This window comes from Pinus tabuliformis, chromosome 8, assembly GCF_031772625.1.
Source record: "Pinus tabuliformis cultivar Carrire ecotype Pingquan chromosome 8, CPIR1, whole genome shotgun sequence".
NCBI classification, from domain to species: domain Eukaryota; kingdom Viridiplantae; phylum Streptophyta; class Pinopsida; order Pinales; family Pinaceae; genus Pinus; species Pinus tabuliformis.
The window spans coordinates 788,814,508-788,841,119 of NC_142294.1; the positions used below are offsets into that span (position 1 = coordinate 788,814,508).

General features: G+C 31.7%; 1 protein-coding gene across 10 annotated transcripts in view; it reads right to left on the reverse strand.

The window, feature by feature from the left end:
• LOC149237941 (hydroxyproline O-arabinosyltransferase NOD3-like) overlaps positions 1–26,612 on the reverse strand; it is an 85,219-nt gene that overhangs the window by 38,883 nt on the left and 19,724 nt on the right. The window contains exons 1-5 of one of the 10 annotated variants that reach the window (XM_089372858.1): positions 2,449–3,080; positions 2,254–2,315; positions 1,896–1,980; positions 1,340–1,415; positions 575–1,243 (exon numbers count right to left, since the gene is read on the reverse strand). In XM_089372858.1, the coding sequence (XP_089228984.1) occupies positions 575–988 (414 nt within the window). In that variant the 5' untranslated portion in view covers positions 989–1,243; positions 1,340–1,415; positions 1,896–1,980; positions 2,254–2,315; positions 2,449–3,080. Of the gene's footprint in view, positions 1–574; positions 1,282–1,339; positions 1,416–1,895; positions 1,981–2,253; positions 2,345–2,448; positions 3,082–26,612 lie in introns of those variants that run through there. The other 9 variants (XM_089372857.1, XM_089372863.1, XM_089372859.1 and 6 more) reach the window with 9 other exon arrangements.

A 26,612-nucleotide genomic window follows, 5' to 3' on the forward strand; every position in this document is an offset into this window, starting at 1 on the left:
TAAGAAACCAAGAAGATAATACAAGAAGAACTGCAGTTCCATCTATGCTATGACTCAGAAAAGGTGGTAAGAAACAGACAGAAACAATGAATTCAGTGTATACGATAGCCTGAATCACACATGGTATAGAACACAGTATAGAACATCAGAACAAGGGTAGCTCCATCCATTATATGCGGCTCAAGGAAAATCATATGAAACTGACAAAAACACACATTTAAGAAATAAGACAACCAAAATAACGCATGGCAAGAATGAAAGAATATAACAACAGAACAGGTGTGACTAAATTCATGATATGGTTCAAAAGGGGGAAGTACTTGGGCCACTTAAGTGATAAGAGAAACAAGTTCCCTTGGTGACAGGTATATCTAACTCTGGCACTAAGATATGTGTTTGGACAAGTGAACTGGCTTCATACAAACGGAAATTGTGACCAATGTTCAAAATTGTCACTAACAAACCAGTACACCAAACCCAATATGACATAAAAGGACGTCTAATCTAAAGAAAAGAAATGCATCTTTGAATAAGAGAAATTATTGATTTAAAGAGTTTAGATGCAACATCATACCCGATCTGATCCAGGTGGAAGTGGATCAACAACAACAGTTGGAATTTCATTCATAAGATTGTCAGGCCGTCCTGAATGCAGCACTCTAGTAAACTCTCCCATTTCAGAGCCTGGCTGATCTTTAAACCGTTTATACCAGTAGTACATTATACGACACTGCCATTTTGTGTAAGGAGCATCAGTGGAAGTCAGAGCAACATGAAAAGGCATCTTGGTAGTAGCTCCCACCAATCGAGGCATCTTTACCACTGGGTCAATGAAAGATGACGAGTGGTCTTTCACTTCATCCATGATGTCCAAATCTGAATGCCCTAATTTGTTACTGTGACGAACAATCATGGTAACTGTGTTGTAAGTTGCAAAAAACAGAGCAAAGGCAACCAACACAAGGAAAGGGATGGTAGCTCGAGCCATATTCTTTTGTTCCTTGCTATGCCCACACTTCCCCTTCCGAAGTATCCTTCCTGCATCAACCGCTAAGTTCTTTTCCTGTCTCCTTTACTTTGGTTACCAATCAATATCAGAAACCAGAAGAGAATGGTTTAGCAAATTCATACAACCCAGAGAAGAGGGTAAATTACAAATTTAGCTGGCAAAGGAACCCTTAATTACATTGCCATAAAACTTTGCAGTCATTTCTAGCTTCATCTGAAGTTCCACAATTACCATCTGTACAAAACGAACAAGATCAATGCTTTCTTAATCACCTGCAGAAAGTTTCCTGAAAATTATGGTAATGTAAATTTTCAGCTGAAAAATACATACAAAATTTTAAAAAACCACAGGCATTGACCACATGTCAAAAACGAGATTCCCTTGTTGCTCCTTGACAATCAACAAGCTGAAAATTCAATGCATGCTCAAAATTTCGTCTTAGAAAGCGGTGTTGATTGAAATCCCTCGAAATTAACACATTTTTAAACAACAGCATAAATGTAAAGGACAGGCTTTATATAAAGGAAACAGGGAAATGTTATTTCAATTTTTACTCAATAAACTAAGATTAAACATTGAAGAATCCATTGCATTCAAAATCGTAAACTAGATTGAATCCAAATCAGAGAGCTAAAAAGCATATATGTAGAGAGAGACCAATCTAATGCAATAAAATCAAGAAAAAGAAGAAATTTAAATAAAAAACTGATTAATAACCAAGTCCTGATTACAGGGCCTACACTTCTATTTCCCGAGAGGAAAAAAAAATTTTAAACAACAATTTGGATGAAAATATAACTAATTGCGAGCCAGGCTCAGAATGCCTAAATTTTCACCTCCGCCGATAGACAAACTACAAAATTAAAAGAAAAGCTTAAATACTGACCAAACCCACATAAAGCCCCTGGCATTTGCCTCCAAGAGCCTAACCAAACGCTTCAAATACAAACTCAGATGGCGTAAAGTTTCACCTAAGTCAATAAGGTCAAGAAGATAGCTTAAATAAACACTGAAACCCAACTAAAACACCCAGAGTCTGCCTCTGATCAAAGGCTTAATCTAAAACAATCGGTATAAAAGCACAAATATATGTCACCGAAACTGCACGTGACAACAACGAATAATATCCGCAATTCAAAAAAAGAAAATATCATAGACACGACCTTCATCATGAAATAAGTCCAGGTTTGAACGCCTAAACCGGGTGAACAAAAAATTAATTATAAAAAAGCATCAATGCTTACAAATCCCGAAGTGGAAGAGAGACGAATGCTGTCCAGAGAGCAATCTAGAGAAAGTCCATGGCCTTTAAAACGACACAAAAGCCAAATCTTCCTGAAGGTCCAGACCGCTAATGATAAAAATTAAAGGCCAGCAAACCCAAACACCTCGCAAGGCAACGAACAAATTAGGCTATTTGCAGGGGAAATAGAACTTACCGCTTATGGAGAAAACATTTAACAGATCCGGGCTAGAGCCACAACGGCAAAGACAGTTCGACGCGGTTCATAACTTCATTCAGGACTTGAAAATGGAAAGCTGAGGCCTGTTCTCAGAGACGGGTATTTTTAGGCTAATAATATCCATATTACATATATGTAAGTTATCTCTTTCTGTAATCACGCAGATTTGTATCCAATAGTTCGGACTCAATAAATGTCTCCTCCACCAAACTCAGCGTGATATGGTCCGTATTGGAACAGACGCAGATGACGGAGAGATTTAACTCCATATTTTCATGGCAACGCCTTTTTTTCTAACAAGTCAAACAAACCAAGTAAGTTGGTCACCGACGGAGACCAGACGGTATCCAGTCATTTACGCAATGTAGAGCTAAAATTCGAGCACTTCCGTTTTCTACCAGCGTCAGAGGAGATTTTATGATCGGATTCTCATGCCTTCCGTTCCGCACCGCTCCCTTTTCTCCCGGGAAGATTAGATCTACCATACATGTTTTAGGGGATGGGCACTCATTACTCAGGCGAGTCTCGGGGTTTGCCTCGTGGATAGGTGTTTTCTCAGGGTTTTTTTAAGAGGCGTTCGTTTTCTCGTGCATCTAGAATTCACTTCAATTAATTTTGCGCGTCAAACATCTCCTTAGAAAATAAGAGAAATTCCAAGTCACATTAAAAAGAATTCACATCAATTAATTTTGCGAGTCAAACATGAGAAATTCCAAGTCACATAGGAAAAACTGATTAACACCGCCAAAAAAAACACGTCATCAATAACATGCAGGCTTAAATTTAAAAAGAAACACAACTGAAGAAAAACAGTATAAAAATAATTTATATATATTTTTTATTTTATAAATAATTTCCAAAGTAAATGTGAATAAAAAACAATACAACATCTCATTGTAGTAATAAAATTATTATTATTAATAATTAGAAATTTACATAAAAGAATAAGCAGTTGTCTATAACGCGACTTTTTGAAAGCTTTTCGGTCGAAATCCGGCAGGAATTTATTGGAATCGCAAGTTTGATAGCTAGTTTTTGCACAATGAAAGCGTCCCAGGGGTTTTGGAGGGTGCTGAATCCAAATATGCAGTTAAAAAACCATTTTAACTGCAAGAAATCAAGATTTAACCTCAATTTCGTCACCGGAATCTCCAAAAAGTCGCATTATAGACAACTCCAAAGAATAATTACAAAAGGTTAAAATGAAAATATTCCTATCATATCAATTATAAGATTTTATTTTAAAAATTAATTTAAACAAAATAATAATTTTATTAAAAATATTTTTATTTTATAGTTTTTAAACCGGGTTATTTTTGGTAAGATTTTTTGGAAGTTTTTCTAGTCTAATTTCTCTAAAATCCCGCAGATATTTATTGAAATCACAAGCTTGATGGGTAACACATGCACAATCAAAGTGCCCTACGGGTTTTTCAGGGTGTTGAATCCATATATACAGTAAAAAAAACCAGTTTAAATACCACAAATCAAGATTTCACCTCAAATTTTTCCACCACGGGAAAGTCCAAAAAGTCCCACTAAAGACAAGTCATTTTCAAATAGTAAAGAAATTATTTAATTTTAATAAAATAAAATAGCATTGTCTAAGTTATATATGAAATAGTTTTTTTTACCTGAATTCACTAAAATCTCACACCACAATTTCAAGATTTTTTGCTATTTAAAATATTTTTGTGAATGCATATATGAATTCATACCCTGCAAAACCTCTAAGACACTAAGATTATATAGATTAAACTATTCAACTCAAGTTTAAAAAAAAATGTCATTAAAATTAACCAATATAATTAATTTTGTGTTATACATGCAGCATGCATGGTATAAGGCATTCAGTTTTGCCTTTGCCTTGGTATTAGTTTGTCTTTGACCAAAATTTTATGATGCTTATCCATAATTTAAGATTAAGAATTCAAATTTTATTATTTTTTAATATTATTGAAATTTTTTTATTTGTAAGGTGATCAGTTGACGTCTTATCATAGGTTGTTTAATAACTTCTATTTCAATTAGTTACTAATTTTTTGTTTTTAGTTTTATTTCCTTTTTATTTAATTTTTTCTTTTTTCTTTTTCATTTTCTATTATTTTTGTTTTCATGAATTATAACTTTTCCACAATATTTTCAATTTAAAGTAACTTATTATTTTTTTTTCACTTACTGGTTCACGGATACACGGGTCAGTGGGTAGCCGCTACGTCCGCTAGGTCCAGGGTTTTAAACATTGAGTGGACGCCACCCCAAGGGCATCAACACCCCTCCGGTGAGGCACTTGATTTGACCGATTGAGCTAACTCTTGGGGCTTTAAAGTAAAGTAACTTATTATTACATTCAAACCATATTAAATTTAATTATAGACAATTATATATATTAATAAAAATAAAACACACATATGTAGATATATGTATTTTAATATAAACAATATTAGTTAATCATATTTCCTAATTTTTAGTGATGGCATTAAACAATATAATATTTTATTAGTTGTTTTATTTTTGTGATGAAATCTATCTTTGTTAATTTTTTTGTTTTATTAAACTATATTTAAGCTTAGTGGTAAGTATTAGCTACTATGTAACCCTTGTTATATATAAATCAGATTACAATAAACAAAATTATGATATTCCATATGATTAATTTTTTATTATATAAAAAATTTATTTGTTTAAATCCTTTTATTATTTATTTATAATTATATTTAATTATTCATTATTAATGTTATTTAAAATTAAAATAAAATGATAATGATAATGATAATGGTTAAGGTCCATTAAGACCAAACTTTGGTCTATCGAACCTAAAGAAACTAATTACTTATTTTGATTTAAGATTTTATTCCTATGCTCAAAAAGCTTGGAGAGAAGTCTCCCGAGCTCACTATAATTTTGGCATCGTAAAAGCTAGGAAGGTCAATATTGCAACAAAGATTATGAAACTGAAATCTAATGTGGTTGTACGCGGGGCAGTCTACGAAGAAGTGATTTTCATCCTCGATGTTCATATTCTCGCAGAAATGGCAAATCATTTCCATCCATGGTGTTTTAGGAACTGCCCAACAACCTGTTTCACTATGAAGCTCATGAGAGTTCGTTCTAATCTTGGCTATATTAATTTTCTTCTTTGAGCTAGTTAAAACAAAGAGATACTTTTGATCTTCTAGGGTGGGGTTGATGACCTCCTTGTAATATCTTAGTTTTCTTTTAGCTGCTAAATCTTTCTCACACCACATTTTTTCTTTGAACTTAGAAGTAAAAAAATTTTAATGTTATTAATGTTTTGCAATGCAACATTCTCTCCCAATGGTTTAACCAGGCCCTGGTGTCTTTATAACAAACTCGCTTAAGCCTTAGGTGGTTTTGGCTGGAATTTAAAGCTAGCTTAGGAAGTCTATGGTCTCTTATGTTATTGAATTTGTGCTTGTACAACAGAAGCCTAGTCATAGCTAGGCTCTCGATAGGGGAAAGACTCACTTCTATAAGGAGAATAGGATAGGGTGTCTTGCTTTTAATTTTGAGGTTATACATTATAAAATGCTTCTAGATTTGCTCAATCTTTCTCGAGGATTCTCTAGAGATGTCGCAACCCCAAACCTCACATCCATATAAGATAACATGAGTGACTAAAGTTTCAAAGAGGAACTTCTTTCTATCCCACATTACGAGGTTTGTCGTTTTACAATTATTTTCAAAACCAAAATAAGCTTTCCACCCCCCATTAATCATTTTCTTAATGCTATAGTTCCAGTTCAGCTTGTGATGAATATCAATTCCTAAGTACTTGTAAGAAGACACTTCCTCCAAGTTACTATTGTCATACATGAAATTAGCATAAGTGTCCTTCTTGGATTTGATAATCATAACTTTTGTTTTGTCAGTGTTAACAATCATACCCATGGTAGAGCAGAAATCCTTAAGGAGTCTAAGCTGCTTATCAAGATTAGATGGGCACCTTGTGAGAAGAGCAATATCGTCAGCATAGAGAAGAAGGATGATGACTATCCCAGCTAAGATCGTGCCAGCACAACCTGCTTCCTTTAGCCAACCTTCTAGCTTGTCGGTGTGCCAAATAAGGTAGGGGAGAGGGGGCAACCTTGTTTAACTACAATATTACACTTAATATCTTTCAACCACCCCTCATTGCTCTTTAACTTGGCAATTACATTCTCGTATAATCTTATAGCGACAGCTCTCAACTCAAAAGGAACCTTTAGCTCTTCTAATCTATTCCATAGGTTGTTTCTAGGAACTGTATCGAAAGTCTTTCTAAAGTCCACAAAGCAACAAAAGAGATTGGATTTATCATTGCGGCATTCCTCCATAATGATCTTAAGTGTAACGAGGTGGTCCGTTGTTGAGTGTTGACTTCTAAAACCTGCTTGGCCTTTAGCCCACTTACCTTTACTTTCAAGCCATCTGCTCAACTTCTTTTCCAAAATAACACCATATAACTTGGCTAAGAGAGGGTTGATCATAATTGTCCGCTAATCGGAGGGATTATTTGTATCCCCACTTTTAAAAATAGGGATAATGAGGCTCTGAGTCCATGGTTCAGGGAACCCTTGCTTGACCACTTGATTGAAAAGCTTGTGGATGTGGGGGATGAGGAGAAGACCTCCAATTTTTAAGATTTCTGCCGAGTAACCTTCACTGTCCTTAGCTTTCCCATTTACCAAACGTTTAACCCCAAAATCAATAGTTATATATAAAATAATTTAAAAATATTAATTAAACTTTAATTTATTATAATAAATTATTTTAAAATTCATCTAGCTTATATTAATTTTAATTATTTAAAATTCCACAATTTTAAAATTGAAGTATGAATTGCATAATCAAACTAAAAATTATATATTAAATATTTTTAAGTTCAATAGAAGCTATTAAATTTGTTTAATAAATAAGTCAATAGGAATAAAAATTATATATTAAATATTTTTAAGTTCATTAAAAGCTATTAAATTTGTATAATAAATAAGTCAATATGAATTTGATATATTTTTAAGTTCATTAGAAGCTATTAAATTTGTTTAATAAATAAGTCAATATGAATAAAAATTATATATTAAATATTTTTAAGTTCATTAAAAGCTATTAAATTTGTATAATAAATAAGTCAATATGAATTTGATAACATTATTTTAGATATTTGATTTTTAATGTGATATTTAATTTTTTTTTTTCTTTTTTTTTTAATTTAGTTTTTCATAATTATAAATAAATAAATAAAATTATTTTAAATTTTATTTTGTATTATTTTTTTAATTAATAAAAATATAAATATAAATAACTATTAATATTTTATTTTAAATTAAAATATAAATATAAATAATTATTAACATTCACTTTTAAAGAAAATTTAAATTTAGTATACTTTTTATAAAAATGTTACATGTATTATATAAATATTATACATTTATTGACTTAGTTCGAGAGATTTACCAAAGTACTTTTAATTTATGTTTGCTAGTGCCTTTGTTTCTTCACTGGAGCATCTACACTATTGTTTTTTAAATGTGTTGCAAAGTGTAATGGGAATATGGAAATTATGTGAACATGTATTATAAAAAGGTAACACATTCTTTTTTTAGGTTGAGTATTTTGTTTTTTCATTGATGGAATAGAGATGTTCATTTTAAGAGTATTGGAGTATATAATTATTGTTTTTAGGGTACTCTAGCTAAATAGAAGAAATGGTGTTTTTTAGTAATTTTTTTAGTTAATTTTATTTAAAATCTAGTACAAATTTTTAAAAATTATAATTTTAAATTGTTTAAATTATAAAGATAGAGTGTTTTGGGATTTTTCAGCATATTGAATCTATTTATGCATTCGAAAGTATATTTTAAATAACAAAAAATCATAATTTCTTTAAAAATTGTATTAAAAATCATTTCATAAGCTAATATTTTTTAAAGACATATTGCAACTGAAACATATTAAAGTGTATATATGTTAATATAAACAATATTAGCTAATAACATTTTTTAATTTGTAGTGATAGTATTCAACAATACATTGTTTAATTAGTTGTTTATGTATATTGTTTTTTAGTTTAATTAAACTATATTTAAACTAAACAGCAAGTACTAGCTTCTATATAACGATTGTTTTATAAATAAAAAATAATTTCACATAAAATAAAATTAACAGAAAAATCAATAATCATCTAAACTAGTCTAAAAAACAAATATTGCTTTTAGTAAACACTAACTACTATATAACCCTTATTTTATAACTAAAAAAATTCACATAAAATAAAATTATCTAGAAATCAATAATCATCTCTGAACCAATCTAAGAAAAACAAACATTACTTTTAGTTACGAATACAACCTTTCTTCTTATTTAAAAAAATAAATATAAAATATTACATTAATTTAATATCTCAATAACATGGATTTTCTTGAACCGTTTATCAACCGTAACAAGTTTACATTTAAAGAAATTATATTTTCTTCACAGCTAAATGAAGTACAATTTTTGGCCAGAAGCGTATTGACATATATTGATGGGCAATTTCTGAAGTTCGTGATAGAAAGGAATTTCACTTTATAAAATAAAGTGATAGGTTAAATTCAAGCTTAAATTCACATTTCACCCACCAGATGATTGGTTTGCCCATCACTGTATGTTCAAAGTGCAAACCAGGGAAGCATTACCAAAGTCGTGGAAATTCCTTTTTGCCACATAGCACAAAAATACAAAGATAGGATTGAAATAAAGAAGAGTATTCCTCAAATGTGAATCAAGATTCAAACATATTTAAAATATTCAATGTATTTTAAAAAATCCTTACAGATACAGTGCACACATAAACCACGATTATAAATATTTGCAGAAGTCAATGTATTGAATGGAAGCCTTCCTGGGCAAATGCCTAGACTGGGGAAAGGATGAAATTCATATAAAATGACCAGTTCAAGAAGAAATTCAAATATCATGGACAGGTTAGAACCAATCTGCCTAATCCGGAAGGTCATTGTTCCGGACAGTATTATATGTGTCTGTCAAATTTAATGAAAGCTAAATCAAACCGATTGATGACTCCCAAATCCGGATTGGAAAGCTTAATCTGCTATGTTCCGGACAGTATTATATGTGTCTGTCAAATTTAATGAAAGCTAAATCAAACTGATTGCCCAAATCCGGATTGGAAAGCTTAATCTGCTATTTTCCGGCGGAGAAAACGGGGCCTTGAAAGCAACAATTTAAAAGAGAAACCAATAAATGAAGTGCGTGAATAGAAAGGAGAAAGCTAAGTCAATTAATGACATGCGTGAACGGAAAGGAAGGCATAAAGAACCGCATAAAATTTACCTGTCAGATCTTAACCAAACTTTTCAATCAAATTCTGAAACCATAAAGTTTCAGGAAAAGTCTCAACGTAGACGAAAGGAATAAGTCAAAAAAACATTTAAATAATCAAGAAAAGCCCTAATAGTCTCCCTTTTCACAAAAGCTTTAGTTTAAACCAGAAGTAACGTAAGCGTAAAGGCAAGCATAAATATCATCCAAACGGTAAATAAATGACACCGTGGGTAAATTCTGGCATAAATATCAGCGTAACTGTAACTGTCCCACAGGAAAGAATCTCCTCAACTCAGAGCATAAAATTAGACCACCGCTTCAACATTCAAAGACTATTTAAAGCAAAACAAATATTCATAGCACCGCTCCAACCTTTGAAGGATTTCCCTAAAGCAAAGAAAATATTAAATGCAAGACTAGACTTTTCTGTAAACGCCTGTGAAATAAAATCTTAACTTTAAAGAAACAATTAATGTTCCCAAAAATCTAAAGAAGCAAGACTGCAACTTCCTCCAAATTAGTAAAAGCAAGGCTAACTTTAAAGAAAGAGTTAATGTTCGCCAAATCTAGGTAACTTTAAGCAGACATTAATGTTCAGAAAAATCCTAAAATTGAAGGTTCACGTGTCTCCTACACATGACGCGAATGACAAAAATTTAAGGCTAGCAAGCCCAAACATGGGAGATGAACTTACATTTGCAGATCCAGATCGAAGCAGCTCCAGCCGTCAAAGTTCGATCTGGATCAAAAAGACACCTTTGAGATCTTGAAAAATGCAAAGGTCTGCTCCCACAGATATGGATATTCTTAATATTGTATGTATGCATATATTTTTATTTTACCGGCTGCAAGGTTATGCTGGATGTATCTGATGCAACGGCCCCACCACCGAGCTTTGGGTAATGTGAAAATTGATGCAGACGACGCCAAATTTTCACAGTAATATCCGTTTTTAACGAGTCAAATAGGTAGGTCACAGGCAGGCCCAGGAGCTAGCCATTTGGTTTAAACAAAGTCGCGAGTCGGTGAAAATCCCAGCAACTTCTGATCCGTCCACGGAGGATAGAGCTCGTTTACGCACTGGGTAGATATAGACCTCGATTCCGTGGTTCCAGCATTTTTGGATCTTTCCACATAGAATACGCCTCGGAGGATTGGGTTGCTGTTACGGACTGTCCCTTCTTTTTCTGGATACATTGAACAGAATCGGCACGAAGCACTACCTAGCGTCGGACGAAAATTCCCTGAAAGCAGGACGGTAAGGACACTTGAACCTTTTTATTTTTGTCTTTTATAGGTGTAATTATTAATTAATTAATTAAACAATAATTTATTATTATTTCTATTAGGAAGTTAATTTGAGTAAGGAGTTACATTGTATCAATATGATTTAAAATTGTGTTGGGTTAAGAGCTTTAAAGAAGTATATCATAGGTGTGGTGTAATTATTATTAATTAATTTTTTTACTATTATATATTTTTATTAAGAAGTTAATTTGAGTAAGGAGTTAAATTGGTATCAATATGATTTAAGAGTTTTAAAGAAATATATTAATAGTTAAATGGGTTGGAGGATGGAAGAGAGATTTTAGTTAAGGAAAATTTATTGATCGTTAATTTTTATAGGTTGGAGAAATTATTAAAGAAGGTGTATATATATTAAATCGGTATTTTTTTTTTTATCTATTTCAAAAATTTCTCTGAGGTTGAGGTATTAAAGATTTGTCTTTGTTTGCCAAAGCTTTGGTATTAAACAACATGTGGAGAAGCTTGTTTGGAGAGGGACTTTGGAGTCAAATCATTAAGGAAAAATATTTAAGTAGCTTGTCGGTGGTGGACTAGATTAGAGGATAGTTTTTTAAACCAACGAAAAGAAGCTCCATGGTCTAGAAAGCTCTCATGGCTGCTTTTCCCAAACTCTACAAATGGCTAGTGTGGAAAGTGGGAGATGGAGAGCAAGTCATCCTTGGTAAGGACCCATTTATAGGCAGTGAACGAGTCTACAAGTTGTCCATTGATCTAAGACAATGTTTATATTCCAAAGGACTATACTACATGTACATCATTAGGAAAGCAACCCCATCCCAACCCTCAAACAACTTTTGGTTATCTTCAGTTGAGCTTGGATTGTTTGCCTCACTTGGTATGGAATGGAATTCTTTCACCAAAGGATTAAACCTCAATGGGGTGAGGCTTAGCAATTCTAGGGATTCGCTGGTTTGGAGCTAGGAATTCGTTGCAGGAAAGATCAAATCCTATTCTGCCTATGAAGCAATAACACATACAGAAACAACAAATGGTAGATGGTGGAATAAGCTTATCTAGAAATGGCCTATTCCCATCAAATTAAAATGTTTCATCTGGCTGGTCCTTCACAACAAGATCTTGACTTGGGACAACCTTTTAAAAAGGGGGTTTGTGGGTCCAAATGGATGTGTTTTATGCAAACAACAAGAAGAATTTATAGACCATTTACTAATAAATTGCCTTGCTTCCCAAAATGTCTGGAAAACATCCTTACAAATCCTCAATATAAAAGAAGGGTTGAACATGACCACCTTTGAAGAATTGTTATTTTTGTGGGTGAAGAAATTCAAACATCTCAGAGCCCTAACTATTTTCGTAGCATGGGGTATGTGGCTTCTAAGAAACAAGGTTATTTTCAACAATGAAAAGAAGTGTATTCTCCTACAATCCACAAAGATCATCTCCCTCTTCAGTGAATATCTTCCACAGCAGAGATTAAAAACTATGAGAAGAGCCCAATTTCCCATTATCTCGCAGGAGCTCCCAATTGGTTTCTTTGATAGAGATGCTCAAGGGAATGTCTATGGTGGAGGGGGTATGATAAAAATAAATGCTAACAGATTTGTCCACTTCAGAATAGGCATTGGTTCCGGGACAAATACTAAAGTTGAGCTGATTGCAGTTTGGGCTCTCATGACACTTGTTAAGATCTACAATATAAAAAACATTCAAATTCTTGGAGATTCTAAATGTGTTATAGATTGGTTGACAAGTACTGCTCATTTAGAGGTCTTCAATCTTGAAGTCTAGCAACTAAGAATTGAAGAATCAAAATCATTTTTTTAGTTTATCAAATTCCAACATACATACAGGGAGTACAATAAAACAACAGACAAGTTATCCAAAGTCGCTTTATATTTGGATCTAGGCAACATTATATATGAAGAATACATAGAAAACAAAATTCAGAGCATCCAAGCCATCCATATTGTTCACATGAACTAAATTGAGCTACAGAAATTACGGTGGCAATCAATCAACAATTCAGAAATCTTTTCTAAAGATTCTTCACACAGTTTGAATGGACCAAATTGTGGGTTCTCCTTGCTATTTTTTGTTCTGTTGTTGTTCATTTTTTCCTTGTTCACAATTTTTCAAGTCATTCAGCCTTGTTGTCGCTTTTATGTATGTATAAGGCAGTTGAATTAGTATTAATGTTGTTTCTTTTGCAATCTTATTGTAATTCAAATTTTCAGAGAGAAGCTACATGTTTAGGTTAGAAGCTAGTAGCCAGATCTCGTGGTACAACTAAATACTTTTGCAACGCTTGAGTGTCATGTTGAGAAAGAGTTTCTTCTATCACTTTGCTCTGTACTTTTTTTATTCCCCGCAATAACAAAAAAGTATGTTAACTGTGGAAAAATAGAGTATAGCAATATGTAGTATGATCATAAATTTAATTTATTATTAATTTATAGGTGGCTTGGTTTTCCTTAAATAAAGGTGATATGATAACATGTATTCATTAATAACAAGTGATGGTTACAATTTAATTAAGGTTTTTCCCATTTTGATAAAACGTTAGTTAAATTGCAATAAGAGATAATGTCTAATTATGTGTACAAATGAGATTAAAGTTGAGTACTATTAAAAGGTACATACTTAAAGTTAAAAAGTTACTAATAAGTTAAATGACTATGAAGGATAGTGATTTTTCTAGTGGGTACTATCTATATTGAAACCACTTTTTGACATTGGACTAAGGCTTCATAGTGTTTCTAATTAGCTAAATGTTCATCTTCCTTAAACATAAAAAATATGTTAATCCCTACAAAAGCATCTAGTGGAAGTGAAACTCTACACTTAATGAACCACCTACGGGGAAACATCTAGTAGGAGTGAAACTCTACACTTAATGAATCAGCAACAGATCATTTCAAGTGGATTGGTTCACCTTGAATACTAGTAATGGGTCAACTTGCATTTCATTGTACTCACTACCCATTGAATAATGAATTTTGATGGTTTTTCTCACCTTCACTAATAGTAATGGGTCAACATGCATTTCACCTAGTTGTCTCACTACCCATTGAACAATAAATATATAAATAAACAAATTTCTTCTTAATGTCCTCCATGATATGTCTCATATGCCAAATATTAAAGTGCTACTAAGATAGTATTAGGTCTTGTATATGGGGCTAAGGCTAGATGCTACTAAAAGCACATGACCCCATTATTATAGGATCAATTATGATACTGTAAGGCACTAGTTTTCTTACATATACTATATAAGTTGAAACTGCCTTTTGGTTTTAGACTAAGACTTAAAACTACTTATTGACTAAGAATTAATTTTCCTTGAATTTAAAAAACAACTTAATAACATAATACCTAAAAACACCTAAAAACATAGGATAATTATCTTTATTTACAAATAATAATTATTAACATTACTAATTAAAATAATACCAATAATAGTTATTATACTAATATTATTTAGGAATAGTAACTAATAATAATTATCAATGTTACTAATTGATAACTAAATTATATATGGTTTACCACTTTCAAAAAAACAATATCCTTTATAATAAATTACCTTAACACATCATAATTTTATTTTAATATAATTTTATTTTAATATAGAAATTATATATAAAAAAAGAATGTCAACTTGGTTAGAAAGGAAATATGTTACACTCAAGTAAGATTGTGACTTCGAAAACAAATTGGATGAGCATCTCATGTCATCTTCCATGTAAATAATCACATATTTATTGGGATTATGAATTAAATATTACCAAGAACATTATGACATTACAAGTATAGCTTACAATTATTATTATAATGTTTAAATTACATAATGAAGACAGATCATTCTACTAAGAGTGTGACTTCGAAAACAAATTGAATGAGCATCTCATGTCATCTTCAATGTAAATGGATTATATCAATCACATATCTATTGGGATTATGCATTAAATATTACTAAGAACATTATGACATTACAAGTATAGCTTACAATTATTATTATAATGTTTAAATTATATAATGTAGTATATTTCATTTTTATTGGGGTGAATCTTAATTTTGATGGTGATTATTCTAATTAGTAATGAATATAAATTTTAATAATATATTACCTATATGTTAGGGTGAATATTTGAACTTTTGTAATGAATTTTTAAATTTATTTATGGTGATTATTCTAATTAGTAATGAATATAAATTTTAATAATATATTACTTATATGTTAGGGTGAATATTTGAACTTTTGTAATGAATTTTTAAATTTATTTATGCTGAATTTTGTTGTATATATATATATTGGTGGGGCATAATGGTATGATGATTATCTGTGATGGTTTTATGTATTTTTGTGGTGAACAAATGGTAGATTATATCTATGATGCATGAGTTATCTTTATGGTGGGTTATTTCTATAATAAACATATGAGGTGCATAAGTTTTTTTTTTTATTTATCTTATTTCTTTTTATTTAATTTCTCTATTTTTAAGTATGTGCACTTCACCACATATGTCAAAACCTCATCCTAATAAAGGGATGCCCAATGAAGTCACCTTATATAGTCTCATTGATCATATACATTCGTTAAAAAGGAGGAGAAAAGAAAGAGAAGTTGAACATAAAATAGAGTTATAAACAATGCTTAATAACAAATTTAAATTATAAAAGAGAAGCTAAAGAATGCAAATATTAAGGTTTGAGACCCAAATGCAAAAAATGGAAGCTAGATTATAAGGAATGGAAAAGGAGAAATAATTAATTGTTGAAGAAAATTGCAAGTTGAGAAATGAGATTAAAGACATAAAAGAAAAACTAACTAACAATTTGGCCCTAAGTAGCATGAAAAATAAATTAGATATCAAACTCATCAAAGAGGAAATGAATAAGCTAAGATAACTATATCATGAGCATAATAAAATAGCCTTGTATCTCATAGTTGTTGGTAAAAAAAAATAAAAAAATAAAAAAATAAATAAAAATAAAAATGAGGAAACACTAGAAATAGTAAAACAAGAATTAAAAAAAGTCATCAATTGAAACAACTTATCTCATAGAAGCAAAATGATTGGGAAAGATGGATGAATATAAAAATAAATTGTTTTGTGTCAAGGTAAGTTGTGTCGACCATAAATTTGGCATACTCAATAAATCTCCTACCTTATAAGGGTCAAGAACATTTATAAATGAAGACTTCATTCGAATAAACCAAGCTAAGTTAAACAAGGTGGTTCAAAAGATAAAGGAAGCCATAAACGAAGGTAAATGGATAGTAATTATTAATATTAGGGATAGAGACTAGACTAATAATAATAAATAGGACTTTGGAACACTCAATATCAATTTTTGGAATTTTCATGGCTTTCCATGGATTAAAGGTCCTATGTTAAGTTGGATCCTAAGTGAAATTGATATTATATTTCTAGTTGAAACATGGGAACATAATGAGTTGAAGGTCCCTTACATAGATGGATGCATCTTGTGGTCAACATGGAACAAGAAATCATATCATAGAGAGATTCGACCCTTTCAATCAGTTCGTTTGGATAAAAATCTCTGACATTAATGATAATATGATTTACATTGCAATTTGTTATTCCATGCCTAGTAATTCTACATTTTATAAGAAAATATTCTAGATAAAATTTACCCTTATAATACCTTAGGATAAGATATTCACATTCTGAGGAATGAAGGTGATATCCTCTTGTTAGAATATTTCAATGTTATAATCGAAACTAACCGAGTTGTTCTTCTAAGCAATGATTCCAATCTTGATCCTCTATGGCTAGATGGGGACCTTGTTTTAGCTAGTAGATGGAAAAGAAACTTTGAATACCTGGCCAAGAATTTATTTGGTATTGAGCCAGTCAAACTTTATACTTCTCAAGACCTAGTAATTTGCAATGACATAATTAAGTGGGCAAAACTCCAACCAAATAACTTGTATTCATGGGCTTGGTAGTGATGTCATGAATTATGGATATCTCATGTCCCTACTTCCAACCAAATAGAAAATTTTGACCTCTTAAATGACCATGAACCTAACTCTATGCATAAACCTTTAATCTTAACTCTAAACTTTGTCATGCACAAAAGTACCATGCAAGACAATGTTAAGAATCAAAAGTGCTTGCCTTTTGACAAAAGTAAAGTTGATCTATTCTGAGAGGATTTGAGCCTCTTAATTTGTAAGGGAAATATCAAAGGCCTCTTATATTTTTACTGTGATCCTCTCTACTTCCATTAAGAAGTTTTTTATTGAGGTGTCATGCAAAAAGGATAATAGAACAACCAACCCTTGAATGATTGTAAAATTACTAGAAAAGAGATTTAAGGATACTTCTAATGAATCTTTAAAGCTCGATAAGGTAAATACATAGAAGTCGTTAATAAAATGAAGAAAAGGTATTTTACAAATAAAAAGGAAGAGCAGTTGTCACACCTATCTAAATCTAAACTTAGGAAGTTTTAGAAGAAGATCCTAATTCGTAAAATTAAAGAAAATAATATGGTTACCTTAAAGAACTAGAATTCCTACCTTAAAAATATTTTTGAATCTCCTAATGCCATGGACGCCATTTTGAATGTACTTGTAGAGGATTAAGTGGCTCGCAACTAGAAAAACTAAGGACGTTGAAGGTTCCCAAGCTAAAACTTTTAAAATAGGAGGGACTATCCTAATCCCTTACATACACAAGCTCTTCAATTGGGCGATGAAGCAATGCTTCACAGAGCATCATTGTATATATATTTAAAGATGGAGATAAAATTGTTCCCTCTAATTATAGAGTCATTATGATTAGCCCCATTTTAGCCAAGATTTACAAAATTATTTTGGAAAAGAAGATTAGCCTATGGCTAGAAAGCCATGATAAAAAAAAGTTAGGAGATATCATTCTACTATGTACCATCTTGTTACTCTCGGTACCACCAAGGGTCGGTAAAAAGAAAATAACTGAAATGTTGAATTCAAACAAGGGTGTCTCTTGTCTCATACCCTTCTTAATATGTACATTGATAAGTTAGAAGAGTGTTTGAAATAAGCAAGTTGTGTTGGACCCTCTCATTGTTATAGTTATCACTCTTCTTTACATTCATGATATTTTTCTCTTAGCAAGGAGTTCTAACAATCTTGACAAGCATCTAAGGATCCTCCAAGGTTTCTATTTCAAGATGAGTATGACAATTAATATTAACAAAATGAAAGTTATGATAATTAAATCTAAAAATATGACATATGATACCTTCATATATGACAAGGAGAACTTCAAGGAAGTTTCTTCATACAAATATCTTGGAATCGATATTCATCACAAGCTCAACTAATTATAGCATTGAAAAAAGGATAAAGGGAAGATGGAAAACTTATTATGGACTTGAAAACAATTGTAAGTCGATAAATCTTTGGATATGGAATTAAAAAACTCCTTTTTGACAATCTCGTCACCCATGTTAATTTATATGGATGTGTGATTTAGGGATGTAATATCTTTAGAGAGTCATGGAGGAAGATAGAACATATCAAAAGGTGGTTCATAACCTATAATCCTCGTCAATGAAGAAAGCATTTCTTCCATTGAAAGCGTGTTATGACTAGGTTATTTGTGTAAGAAGAGGTTAAACAACATGGAAGACAAGAGGTTTCCTAAAGTTGCTTCTAAATCTAACCATAACCGCATTTGACTAAAATAAGGATGACATAAGGATACACAGTATTGGCTAGAATACTTAGGGATACAGGAGAAGATTATTGTGTAGAATAAGAATAATATTAAAAATATTGTTATCTAAAAATTTAAGGAGAAATTGTGGGGTGACAAAGAGTTAGAAGGAAAAAGAAAACTAAGATATTATAAGAAGGTGATCAATTGAAATCTCAAAAATCAAAAGTATCTCTCTATATTAACTAGTGTAAAAAAGAAAATAAGCATTGTTAAAATAAGAACAATTTCTCATGATAGGTGTTGGTCAATTCCAAAACACCATAGGATGAAGAATTTGTCACCTTTGTGACACTAACAAGGTTAAAGATAAAAAACACTCTAAAATATTTTTTTAATACTCTATTTCATTACTTTTTACTTTAATTATTTGAAATACAAAATAAAATAATAAAAATAACCAATCTTCTTTATCTTTTATAATATTTTCCCTATCAAAAATATATGCCATTTTCCTTCCTTGTGTGATGTCTTTTTCATTATTTTATTTGCTTCTTTCTCTATATATATATATTGTATCTATCTATGTATATGTCATGTTCTTGTTGTTATACCCTCAAAAACATCTTAAAATATCAAAATTGCATCCCACTTTCCTTCCGTGTGATGTCCTTTTCATTGTTTTATTTGCATCTTTCTATATATATGGTTATGTATTATGGTTGTATCTATGTATGTGTCAACTATTTCTTCTTTTGGGTCATAAATGTATTTTTTTATTTACTAATTACATCCATGTAGTGTATATATCAATTTTTACTATTTTAAACCTATTGTATAAACTTTTATACACTTCATTGCCTTAATTGTCAATTTATGTATATATCAATTTTTATTATTGTATAAACTTTTATACACTTCATTGCCTTAATTATCAATTTATGTATATATCAATTTTTATTATTTTAAACCTATTGTATAAACTTTTATACACTTCATTGCCTTAATTATCAATTTATTATTTTTATAAACATGGAAGAAGTTGTGTTCATTGGCTTTTTATTTTAATGTAAGTTTAAAATTTTGATTTTTTCATTTTGAAGTTATGAATTCTATCCCACACATTTTTTGAAGGTGTAAAACCCACTTTGAGTAATTCTGTACATCAAAGTGATTAGCCGAAAATCAAGCACCATTATATGGCTTGACATCACAAACTCTATTTCTAACAAGTGATGTAAGAAAATTTAGTCTCTATTATAAAGTTACATAAATTATGTTTCGAGAAAAAATAATTACTTATTAAAGCTAATGACTTGTTTAAATTTGGTTGAATAATAATCACACGTTAATATATTTTTATTTTTATTTTTATTTATACATAAATAAAAGTAGGCAATAATTTCTGATAAATATATTTATTTACATGTTGTTTTATTTATTTTTATGTAAATATTTACTTAAATTATAGTGAACAGTAACTAATGGTAAATATAAATATGCGTTATTTATGTGAGTATGACCTATTTTCAAGGATTTTAATTTTGAGTGGTTTTCCTAGGAAGCTTAAGAATGAAAAGTCATGGCATAAATATTGCAATTGCATCACAAAAATTGTGTCAGAAAGATCTAAGACAATTATCCACATAGCATTTTATAGTGCAAAGGTTGCAACAAGACCTTCAAGTTATGGTCCAATCAAATGTTTGAAAAATATTATTTTCAATAATATTGAACAATAAATATTTGTTTTCCAAAGTTAAACAATATAACATCATGATTCAATACTAAATAAATTGCTAAAATCCTACCTTACCAACAACTAATAAGATATGAAAAGTGACCAAATGTCAAACACTATAATGTCCATATTTAAATTTTCAATATATTTATAAAATCTTAATTTTAAATAAATTAAAAAGATATTTAAATTTCCCATATATTTATAAAAGCTTAATTTTAAATAAATTAAAAATATATTCAAATTTTTAATATATTTACAAAATCATAAATTTAAATATATTAAAAATATATTTATATTTTTAAATTTATTTTATTATTATTTTTAAATATAGGTTAAATTTCAACTTTCTATTTATATAATATTATCATAATATATGTTTTAAATTAAATTACTAAATTCATCTAAGTGAAAATATGTTTAGGTATTATATGTTTAAGCTAAAATTACTTAATACATATAAGTGAAAATGTGTAACTTTAAGAGTCTTTTTCAACCTTATGTTTATTAATTTATATCATAAATCTTATTTATTTATTTTTGGGTAAATTAGGGTTTTGTATTAATTAAAATCAGCTTTACATGGATTCACACAGATTACCATAGTGTGTTATGAAACCAGCTCAAGAAAACATAGAAAAGATAGATCAACGCCTTAGAATTCAGCCTCTTCGAGGGGGCAACCTCCTTTACATTACATAAATGAACAATTATTGGATGATGACAAAACCTCCTTTCTATATATAGGAGTCTAAGGAGTCACAATATAATCCAACTGACCTAACAATAATAATATAAAGCCACAAAAATAACAATAGAGGGATTCTATGGGGCACAAAAATAACAATATGGGGGTAATAGGGGCACAACAATATAAATAAGGGGTATAACTACAATAGTAATGGGGTAATCACTAGTATTATAGGGACCCAACATGCCCCTCTCCTTCAAAAAAGTGTTTTCCTCAATGCTTGAGTTGTTCAGGATACTTCTGCATAAAATTCTCATCCTCCCATGTGGAATCTTCAGCGGATAAGTTCTTCCACTTGATAAGATACTCTTAAATTGATCGATTTCGTAGCTGTCGAGTTCTTGTTTCTATGACTGCTTCCGGTTCCAATATAATTTTTCCTTCCTCGTCAAGTTCTGGCAATATTGTTTGAATTGGGAGCTTGTCGCCTATAACCTTCTTTAAAAATGAAACATGGAAAACTGGGTGCAATCGAGAAGCTGCAGGAAGCTCCAATTTGTATGCCATAGTACCAATCTTTTGCAACACCTTGTATGGACCATAATACTTTGGTGATAATTTATTATCCTTCTTAGCTTGCTTTAGGGACATTTGCTTATATGGTTGTAGCCGTAGGAATACCCAATCACCTACATCAAAACTTCTTTCACTGCGATGTTGATCTGCCTGTTGTTTCATTCTATTTTGTGCCAACACGAGGTTATCCTTTGAGAGTTGGAGGACTTGTCATTGATGTTCGATGTGATGTTCCACTGCCTGAACCTTAGAATTTTCTCTTAAATATGATGTGATGGATGGTGGTTGATACCTATAAAGTGCCATAAATGGGGTCATTTTTGTTGCTGTATGGAAGGAAGTGTTATACCACCATTCAGCTAGAGGCAACCATTTGACCCATTGTGTATATTTATCAGATACAAAGCAACGAAGATATCCTTCCAAACATTTGTTTATTATCTCAGTTTTCCCATCAGATTGAGGATGATAAGATGAGTTATGAGTTAACTGAGTACCAAGACAAGAAAATAATTCTGTCCAAAAATTTCCAGTGAAAATGGGATCTCTGTCACTTACAATAATCTTTGGGTTTCCATGTAGCTTTTGAACTGTTTCCATAAATGCAGTAGAAACTGTACTGGCTTTGAATGGATGTGATAATGCACAAAAGTGTGCATACTTGGTAAGTCTGTCAACTACCACCATGATGACATTCTTTCCCTCAGACTTGGGTAAACCTGTGATAAAATCCATTGAAACCTCCTCCCAACGTTGGCTTGGAATGGATAAAGGTTGTAATAGACCTGGTGTCTTAATTGTTTCAACTTTATTTTTTGGCAAACCAAACATTCCGCCACAAACTTTTGAATATCTGATTTAAGGCCATCCCAAAAAAATTCCTTCTTAACCCTGTGGTAAGTTTTTAAAAATCCTGAGTGCCCTCCTAAGGGAGAAGTGTGCAATTCCATAAGAATCTTTTGTTTTAGTTGGGAATTCTTACAGAGGTATAAGCGATCTTTGTACCATAACGAATCATTTTGCCAGCTAAATGTATCAGAAGTACTGGAATCTTGTTGTAGCTTTCAAATAAGTGCCCACACTTCTTCGTCATTCTTCCATTCCTCCCTTGCTTTGTTTATCCAATCTGGTTGGATAATAGAAATGGCACACAACAGTGCTTCCACATCCTCATCATTTCTTGAGAGTGCATCTGCCACCACATTTTGCTTCCCTTTTTTGTAGATGATTTCAAAGTCATAACCCAACATCTTTGTGACCCACTTTTGTTGCTCTTCAGAGGATAATCTTTGTTCTAAAAAGTATTTAAGGCTATCATGATCCGTTTTTACCTTGAAGTGTCTTCCCATTAGGTAGGGTCGCCATTTCTTAAGCGCATGGAGTATTGCCAACATTTCCTTCTCATAAATAGCTTTGCTTAAAAACTTTCTCTTGATTGGACGACTTTCAAAAGCAATGGGTCTTTCATCTTGCATTAGAACATCACCAATTCCATTTCCTGAAGCATCACATTCCATAATAAAGGTTTTTGTGAAGTCCGGTGTAGCTAAGACCGGTGCTTGGCACATTGCCTCTTTAAGATGTTCAAAGGCATTTGTTGCTTCCGGAGTCCATGAAAATGAATCTTTCTTCAATAATGTTGTTAGAGGTGCTGCTATTCTCCCATAATTCTTAACAAACTTGCGATAATACCCTGTCAACCCAAGAAATCCTCGCAGATGCTTTATGGATGTGGGGATTTTCCATTCCTTAATGGCTTTAATTTTGCTAGGGTCTACCTTAACTCCTTCATGAGATACAATATGACCCAAGGTTCAACGTGATTTCTTCTCAAATGGGTTTTTTTTGCGACTTCTGAAATGTCACAGAAAAAAAGTTATAGCGAAAATGCCACGATGACCTGTTTGGAGCAGCGAAACCCTAGAATCCAAAGCTCTGATACCAAATGTTATGAAACTAGCTCAAGAAAAGATAGAAAAGATAGATCAACGCCTTAGAATTCAGCCTCTTCGAGGGGGCAACCTCCTTTACATTACATAAATGAACAATTATTGGATGATACAAATGACAAAACCTCCTTTCTATATATAGGAGTCTAAGGAGTCACAATATAATCCAACCGACCTAACAATAATAATATAAAGCCACAAAAATAACAATAGAGGGATTCTATGGGGCACAAAAATAACAATATGGGGGTAATAGGGGCACAACAATATAAATAAGGGGTATAACTACAATAGTAATGGGGTAATCACTAGTATTATAAGGACCCAACATAGTGACCATGGAGGATGTATCTTTCCTTAGAAGACTACATCATTCAACCATACCAACAAGATCATCAAAGTCTCAAATTCCACTAAAACCAAATACTCCACAACCTAAACTCCATAAGAGCCAAGGTTAGAATTGGCCTGCAACATAACCCAACAGACTAGCACAAAGATAACAAACATATTTATACTAATGATCTATCAACCATAGAGGGTCTACCCAAAATACATATACCTAGACCAAATTTTTGCGACCCATTCACAAAATAATCATACCAAAAAACAGTCAGGACTTCAGCACCGCAACTAGCTATAGAACATACAACTTGAGAAACATAAGAGACGACATATGCCTAGCAAGTTTGGCCAGACATGCAATGAGGAGGCCACATGGGGTACCGAGTGCCCCTCCTAACGAGCTAGGAGTCTTCACAAAAAACCGTCACACTACACCTCTACCCATTGAGCTCTTTAATCATTATAAAAAGAAGAAATATTTGTTGGAGGCCTCACATTAGAACCAGGAAGATCCATCAAGTCCCCCCTAATGAGTTAGGAGCCTTCACAAAAAACCATCACACTGCACCTCCCCTATTGAGCTCTTTAATCATTATAAAAAGAAGAAATATTTGTTGGAGGCCTCAAATTAGAACTAGGAGGATCTATCAAGTCCCCCCCCAACCAGCTAGGAGCCTTCACAAAAAACCATCACACTGCACCTCCCCATTGAACTCTTTAATTATTGTAAAAAGAAGAAATATTTGTTGGAGGCCTCACATTAGAAATATATGTTAAATTTCAATTTTCTATTTATATAATATTATCATAATATATGTTTTAAATGAAATCACTAAATTCATTTAAAAAATTATCAAATTCATCTAAGTGAAAATATGTTTAGGTATTATATGTTTAAGCTAAAATTACTTCATACATATAAGTGAAAATGTGTAATTTTAAAAGCCTTTTTCCACCTTATGTTTATTAATTTATATCATAAATCTTTTTTTTTTCTCTATAAATTAGGGTTTTTGTATTAATCAAAATCAACTTTACATGGATTCGTGTAGATTACCACAGTAACCATGGAGGATGTATCTTTCCTTAGAAGACTACATCATTCAACCATACCAACAAGACCATCAACGTTTCAAATTCCACTCAAACCAAAGACTCCACAAAACTTCATAAGAGCCAAGGTTAGAATTGGCTTGCTAACCCAATAGATTAGCACAAAGATAACAAACATATTTACGTTGACGATCTATCAACCATAGATGGTCTACCCAAAATGCATATACCCAAACCAAATTTTTGCGACCCGTTCAAAAAATAATCATACCAAAAAACACTCGGGACTTAAGCACTGCAACTGGCCATAGAACATACAATGAGAGAAACAAAAGAGATGACATATGCCTAGTAAGTTGGGCAAAAACTACCACGCAAAGCGACATGAAATGAGGAGGCCACACGAGGTACCGAGTGCCCCTCCTAACGAGCTAGGAGCCTTCACAAAAAACTATCACACTGCACCTCCACCCACTGAGCTCTTTAATCATTATAAAATGGAAATAATTGTTGGAGGCCTCACATTAGAGCCAGGAGGATCCATAAGTCCTCCCCCCTAACGAGCTAGGAGCCTTCACAAAAAACCATCACATTGCACCTCCACCCACTGAGCTCTTTAATCATTATAAAAAGAAGAAATATTTATTGGAGGCCTCACATTAGAAATATATGTTAAATTTCAACTTTCTATTTATATAATATTATCATATTATATGTTTTAAATGAAATTACTAAATTCTTCTAAGTGAAAATATGTTTAGGTATTATATGTTTAAGCTAAAATTACTTAATACATATAAGTGAAAATGTGTAATTTTAAGAGCTTTTTTCCACCTTATGTTTATTAATTTATATCATAAATCTTATTTATTTTTTTTCGATAAATTAGGGTTTTTGTATTAATCAAAATCAGTTTTACATGGATTCGCACAGATTACCACAGTAACCATGGAGGATGTATCTTTCCTTAGAAGACTACATCATTCAACGATACCAACAAGACCATCAAAGTCTCAAATTCCACTGAAACCAAAGACTCCGCAACCTAAACTTCATAAGAGCCAAGGTTAGAATTGGCCTGCAACATAACCCAACAGACCCCAACAGACCAACACAAAGATAAAAAACATATTTACGTTGACAATCTATCAACCACAGAGGATCTACCCAAAATACATATACCCAGACCAAATTTTTGCCATCAATTCACAAAATAATCATACCAAAAAACAATCAAGACTTAAGCACCGCAACCGACCATAGAACATACATCGAGAGGAACATAAGAGATGACATATGCCTAGAAAGTTGGGCCAGAAACTACCACGAAAAGCGACATGCAATGAGGAGTCTACACAAGCTACCGAGTGCCCCTCCTAACGAGCTAGGAGTCTTCACAAAAAACCATCACACTGCACCTCCAACCAATGAGCTCTTTAATCATTATAAAAAGAAGAAATATTTGTTGGAGGCCTCACATTAGAACTAGGAGGATCCATCAAGTCCCCCCCCCTCCCCA